The following is a 6911-nucleotide window of genomic DNA, read 5'->3' on the forward strand; positions in this document are numbered from 1 at the left end:
GCTCCTGTTACTCAATCTAACAGCTCTAATGTGAAGTTAAAACTGTGCCCTAGAACTGTCCCTTCTCCCTGTGGCAAGTATGACAAAGAAACCAGTTACCACCAAGCCATCTCCTTGTCCCCATTAAATGGAGAAATCTTCATTCCAATGTCCTAACTCCAGTGCACCTGGACAGGAGAATCCAGAATGGAAAGTTCTGTGGGCAGGACATGGTCTTACCAGTTCAGATGGCAGGGTTGGACTTGAACTGAGGAGATGTAAGAGGAGAGGTCACCATCTCTCTTCTGCCTGTTGATTTTGGCAGCTTTTAGCCCCTGGACAGCAGGTAGCTGGTGCAGAGTTTGGTGGAATCAATCTGTGCTTTGTTTTGCAGTTATCCCTGAAGTGGTTTAAAAACCACTTGGTTACTTCTGCCTGTCTGTAGCTGTGAACTGATGCTGACTTGTGTTATGTGCTAATTTCCAGGCTGCCAGAGCTGCAGAGGGAGAGGGCAGACAGAGATTCTTCACTCAGGACATCAACAACATCATACTCGAGTAAGTGCCTCCAGTAGAGAAGAGTGGGAAAGGTTGAATATTAGGCAGAGTGGTTTTGGTAAATTCAGGAGGAGGTTTAGAAGGAGTTGTGGAGGTGTCCTCATACAGGTCCTCCACGCAGAACATGCCCAGGATAACATGAAAGTCTCCTCGAAATGGCTTTGGGTTGAAATAAGATGTATAACTGAGGTAGGAGAATGTTGGAGGGGATGTATCTTGTTCTCAAGATGGTGCTTGATATACCTGTACTTAAATTTGAAGGTCACTTCACCTGTGATTGTAGCTTGACACAAGAACAGGAAATCCCTTTCAGAGATGTCAGGCGTGTTCTTTGCTATTTAAATTATGCTGAAGGGAATAGTTTCTAAAAAAGGATAGTTTTTCTGGGATAAGGATGAGGGATAAGGCTGCTGTGTTCAGCTGGCTTTCTGTGCAGACTGGAGGAACTCCATTACTGCTTTGTGTTTTCAAGTCCCCCCAGTTACAGAATGCCAGTGTTGCTTCACGCAGCTGTTGAAAACGGCTTCATTCTTCAAGCACCTGGAGAAGGCTGATGAGTGCACACAGCTTTGTGATCATCCTGGTGTAATAATACTTACTCAGAGGCTTTAATTTCATGAAGGTTTATCAAGGCACTTGAAGGGAATTGCCAAAAGGAATTTTGGGAGTCTGCTTCCCTCTTGTTTCCAGTGGTGATTGCCACCTTTCAGCATTCCAGTGCTGGCTGCACGAACAGCCCTAATCTGTTGTCAAAGACGTAACTTTGACCACATCCAGAAGAGATTTAGATCAATTCGTGTGACTTTGCCCTAGAGTCAGTTCTGGGGTTTTTACACTTATTATTGACACTGAGAGGTGGTTTAAAATCTAGTCTCTGAAGTTGTATATAGCTTTGTAGGTGGGTTTGGCACATGCTGACATCTCTAACCTACTCACTGGGAATAGTCCACGGGATAGAGTTCAGTTCTCTATTATCCTGACTCAGATGACCATTGTATCCGATATAAGCATTGTGCACCTCTCATGTCATTGCCTGACACTCCTGCACTTCAGCTCTCAGGAAGAACTGCAGAATCAAGAAGAGTGCTGACATCATTTTGTTCTTTTTCAGATGCTCTGAAAGTAGATTAAAGGCCGTAGCTTGAGATAAAGGGCTTGAGCCTGTTGATTCTAAAATCTAAAGAAGCATCTCGTAGTTTGCCTTGTACTTTGTCCCTCTCTCCCTGCCTCCAGCTCCCCAGGTTGCATCTGAGTTGCGTTCCTGTTGCTTAGAGAGCTCCTGCCAGGTCCCTGCTCAACGCTGTGTTTGTCTTGTTCCTCAGCATAGAGCTGCAGACCCGGGAGCTGAACAGCCAGGTCCGCTCAGGGGTGTACGCTCACCTGGCTGCTTTCTTCCCCTGCAGTAAGGACACCCTGGTCAAGCGTGCCCGTAAGCTTTATCTCTATGAGCAGGTAAGTGAATTTGGCAGCAGAGCCCTGTCTCGTGTGCATGTCAGCCCTGATCTCCAGAGCCCAGTTGTTGTCTACCCAACGTGGGTAGTGTCCTCCACGCAGCGTGGTTCAGGCACCACAACCTGGGGGGTAGATTGAGCACTGGCCAGGTCTTGACTTGCTAGATTGGGGTGTTTAGGCTGGAAGATGTGGACTTTGAATTTGTTCTGTGATTGCTCCAGGGAGGCCGCTTGAAGGAACCTCTCCAGAAGCTGAAGGAAGCCATTGGAAGGGCCATGCCAGAGCAGATGGCCAAGTACCAGGAGGAATGCCAAGCTCACAGTCAGGCCAAGTTTGCCAAGTAAGCTCCTCGTTTGCTTGTTGGGCATCTGTGGCTCTTCTCAGCAGGCTTCCTGTGACCTGTAGGCTGCTCTCATGAAGTTTGCCACCTATTTTTGTTCTGTAGTCAAAAATTGCTGATGAGCACTAATTGGCCTAATGAAGCTTTGTATGTTCTCTGTGCTGTCTGTGGAAATGCCACCTACAGCAGCATTGACGGGACCAGAACTTGGCTGAAAGGTTTCAGTTCTGTGTGGGTGTGTTTTTTAGGAGCCTGGCAGTCTGAGAACAGCCAGGCTGGGTGAGTCCTGTGGTCTCTATTATGCAATATTGGGAGATTTCTTAAGAGCACTTGGCTCCATTTGGACCCTAAGCAGGAGTTTCAGGCCCTCTTCCCATGCATGTGTTATCATTGACTATTGAGACCTCTGCACAGCGTTGTTCAGAGATACTTCATCCTGTCTTTGAATCTCCAGGACAATGATTTCCACGTTATCTCTGTTGCATTTTAGGATGCTGGAAGAGGAAAAGGACAAAGACCAACGAGATCGAGTTTGTTCTGATGATGATGAGGATGAAGAAAAGGGAGGGAAGCGCGTCACGGGACCACGAAAGAAATTTCAATGGAATGATGAAATCAGGTTTGCATAGTTTAGATATTAAGTGAACCTGGGACTTGTCTTACCCTATGCAGTTGGAAGTGAAGCATTTCAGTATTGGTATCTTGTTTTCAGAGCAGTGCTGATCATCTGTGGTAACAGTCAGCTCGGAGGTCTGTGGCAGACTGTGCTGTTTGTGGAAGCCACTACTGCATTTATGAAATCTCACCCTTAAACATGTTGCAAAACTAAGCTGATTTCAGGCACAGGCCAACTCTGAGAGAAGGGCTGAGAAGCCTCTGTGCAGAGGCCAGAGGAGAGGGGCAGGTCTTTGGGGGGAAAAGGGAACTTGGCTAAATTGCTGAAGTCCTCCAGCCCAGACTCTTCACAAGACCAGTTGTGAAAGCAGTTAGAGGTGATGGGGATTGCTGCCCCTGGCACCCAGGGGTCTGACCAGGAACAGAGTGTGGGTGAAGTGGAGAGAGACAAAGGATAAAATGAGAGTCCATCCTGCTGTCTTTTTCATCTTACTCTGTAACAAACAGGGGTGCTGCTCCCTAGATGGCCAATTCCTTTAGAACAAAGCGAGCTTTGCTTCCTGCCTTCTCATTGCCTCTCAGCACAGGGCTCTGCAGAGAGGTTCAGATCTGCAGTGGTTAATGACCCCTGTAATCCTGGCACAGGTTTGCTGCTCTGCTGTGGCAGGAGGTTACAATGGGAAGGGGTAACAAGGCTTTTCTCCTCCAGCACAGTGATGTACGTGCACACTCAGAGCGAGGAACGTGCCTTTCCCTTCCTCTTGCTCCGGGAGGCAGTGCAGGGTTGGTTTTATTAGCAAGGTGTTGTGCAGAGCCAGGCCTGACTCGGTGTATTTATCCAGCTCTGGATAAAGAGAATGACCTCCAGCTGGGGCTGGTTCATCTGCGTAACTGTGTGTGAAATCTTCCTGTTCTTCAGGGAGCTGCTTTGCCACTTGGTGAAGATTAAGTTGGATGGTTATGACCTTGACAAGAATAAGGCTCATTCTCTAGAGGACTATGTGAAGACTTTCCTAGATGGAGAGGTGAAGCCCCTTTGGCCAAAAGGCTGGATGCAGGCCAGGTGAGCAAGCATCGAGTTGTACTGCAGGGATTCCTTGTCATAAGGGCCCTCAGAAGGTCGTTAGTCCTACCCCTGCTCCAAGAGTGGCTGGCTTCAGAGTTAGATCAGAGTGCTCAGGGCACTGTGGAGTGCTCCTTGTCCTGTGGAGTTTTGGAAGTCTCCAGGGATGGAGTTTTGGAAGTCTGCAGGGATGGAGTTTTGGAAGTCTCCATGGATGGAGGTGACCACAACATCTCTGGGCTCCTGTTCCAATACTTAATCGCTCTTCATGAAATCTTTTCTCCTTATTTCCAATCAGATTTACCCTTGCTACACTGAACTGAATGTTCCCACTTTTTACTGTGCATCTTTGAGAAAGGTCTGGCTCCATCTTCTTTGTGGCTCTCTGCCCCCCACCCCCAGTCTTTAGGTAGTGGAAGACAAGATCCTTCCTTGGCCTTCTTATTTTCCAGGCTAAGCAAACCAAGTTTCCTCAACCTCTCCTTGTATGTCATGTGTCCCTGTTCCTCAGCCATCGCAGTGGTTCTGGACTCTCTCTAGTTTGTTGATCTCTCTCTTGTATTGTGGGAACCCTGAAACTGGATGCTGTATCCAGATGTGACCTCACAAGTGCCAAACAGAGGGGAATAACTGAACTTGAACTACTGGCTGTGCTCTTGCTAATACCTGCCAGTATATAGTTGGCTCTCAGCAGTACACCCTTGCAGCAGTGACTCATGTTCCAGGTGTCCACCAGGACCACAGGTCCTTTTCTGCGTGGTTGCTGCGTAGCCAGTTGGCCCCCAGGATGTGTCGCTGCGTGGGGTTGTTCCATCCCAGCTGCAGGACTTTGCAGCTTTGTCTTTGTTGAACTTCACAAGGTTTGTGTTGGCCCCTTTCTCCAGCCTGTCAAGGTCCCTGTGAGTGGCAGCTCTGCTCTCCAACATATTCTCCCCCATCCCTTCATTTTCATATCACCCTCAAACTTACTTGGAGTGCAGTCTGTGCTGTTGTCCAGGTGAATGACAGTGTTGAGTAGCCCCTGTATTGACCTCTGATGGATGCCACTGGCAGTGACAAGTTACAAAGTAGAGCTGGGACTGGCATGAGACTGAGACCTCACTGGCCTGTGGTTTCTTGAATCTGTATTACAAATAATCACCTTGTAATCTTTCTCATGAAGGATACGTTTTTCAGTCACTTTGGGAAGTCTTCTCTAGCCCCTAGAGTATTCCCAAAGGAAAGCAAAGCAGGAAGTTTTAGGAGACTTGTGGCCTTGCACTAGACACGTCAGCAGAGTCAAAAAGCAGGAATTTGGTGTGGTTTTCTTTACCCTATCTGGTGTCTTCACTGCTGTTTCCTGCTCTTTTACACCTTCCATCATCCACGCCATTGAGCTGGCAGTTGCAGAGAGCCAAACAAAAATTGCCCAGGGTCATTCTGCTGGGACTGTCACCAGCTTCTGGCCTGCTTTGGTTTTGCTCAGTATTTTTAAAGAAAGGACAACTGTACAGTCTTACTGCTGGAATTTCTCTCTCTGCATTGAAAGAAGCAGGCAGCGCTGTCATCTTCCCTCTGCTTTTTGGGTTGTTGGGTTTCAGGGGGGGGTAAAGAAAGAAGTTCTTAAAAGCAATGAGTAGCAAATTACAGATCCATTTGGAGAAGTCCATGTGCACATGAAGTACAGTAGTGTGCATGGTTGTGGTGTGTTGTTTTAGTGTATGGGGGCTGAGTGATGGTGTTAAGAGGTCAGTACAGGTTCCTACTTAGTTAATGAAGATATTACCAACTTAGGGGTCTTAACTTGACAACTTTTAAAAACTCTTTTCTTAAAATAAAGGGAAATTAAAATCTTTTTTTCCCTGGTTTGTGGGTGAAACTGTTCTTGGGGATACAGATGTTCACCTAAGACTCAGTGTAGGAGGGCCTTCCAGTGAAGTTAACTACAGAATGACTGGCTAAAAGTGGTTTTCTTGGTTGCTTTCCAGTGGCTCAAGGACAATGGTTTCTCCTGCTGGGACTTGATGGAGTTGGACTTGATGATCCTGATGGGTCCCTTCCATCTGGAGTATGATTTTGTGGTTTAAAGACAGAGGGGTAGACTGACAGTTACACAGAAGGGGAGGGTAGGGATTGTCAACACTAAGAGAATTGTAAACAATTTTAGGGACAAGCCAGCTTGATTCAGTGTCATCGTGATCACAGAAGTTAATCTTTTAGAGGAATTTGAAGATGGACAGAGTAGCAACTTTGTGTATGAGTTGAGAGGCCCTGCCATGATCCTGTGTTCTCAGCACTAAAAGGCGATTAGGGGAATATAAGGTCAAAATAACCTTGTTTTTAAAAAGAAAAAGGAAGACAAAAGCCTTTGCCAAGCTGTTAATAGCAGATGGGGGGTTTATTCCCTGTGCCAGCACTGAAGGTGTATTTATTTCTAAGCTTCTCACCCTGACATCTAAGAAGGCAGCTGAGTGACAGCTGGTTTAGGTGAAATAGTGTTTGTGTAAGATTCTAGTTTACTCAGCCTCAGGAGTAAAGGGTTTTGGATGAAGCTCTATTTCCTGCTTGTGGTTAGTCAATTGTTACAGAAATGGTTGTAAGGAGCCACCTCAGCTGTTTGCTGGGGACACAGGACAACAGAGACATGCAACGTGCAGAGACTTCTCATCCGGATCGCTGTAGTGAGGCAGGGAAGGGAACCTCTCTCTCTTGAAGTTGATGAAGAAGAGTTCTTTTGTGACCTGCCAGCTCTTGGATGATCTGTGGCAGCAGTTAATGCCCAGCTTGACTGATTGTACTGCCTCTCCAGCTGGCTGTCAGCTTTTTAAGCTGGCAGAGCTTTTTCCTTAGTTATTGTCCAACAACTGCTTTAATGGCCTTTCTGGTGCCGCCAAGCGTCGCTCCCCAGAGAGGGAATTGTGTGGGG

At 47.0% G+C, this 6911-nt stretch overlaps 1 protein-coding gene across 1 annotated transcript in view; it reads left to right on the top strand.

Moving 5' to 3' along the window:
- Nucleotides 1-465: 465 nt before the first annotated feature.
- Nucleotides 466-6911, top strand: part of LOC104528861 (ubinuclein-1-like) — a gene marked incomplete at its 5' end in the record, with an annotated part of 14318 nt that continues 7872 nt past the window's right edge. The window contains 5 exons of the mRNA XM_010173006.1: nucleotides 466-536; nucleotides 1859-1988; nucleotides 2210-2328; nucleotides 2819-2947; nucleotides 3863-4006. Of these exons, the coding sequence (XP_010171308.1) occupies nucleotides 466-536; nucleotides 1859-1988; nucleotides 2210-2328; nucleotides 2819-2947; nucleotides 3863-4006 (593 nt within the window). The remainder of the gene's footprint in view (nucleotides 537-1858; nucleotides 1989-2209; nucleotides 2329-2818; nucleotides 2948-3862; nucleotides 4007-6911) is intronic.

The sequence above is a fragment of the Antrostomus carolinensis genome, unplaced genomic scaffold (assembly GCF_000700745.2).
Source record: "Antrostomus carolinensis isolate BGI_N321 unplaced genomic scaffold, ASM70074v2 scaffold6188, whole genome shotgun sequence".
NCBI classification, from domain to species: domain Eukaryota; kingdom Metazoa; phylum Chordata; class Aves; order Caprimulgiformes; family Caprimulgidae; genus Antrostomus; species Antrostomus carolinensis.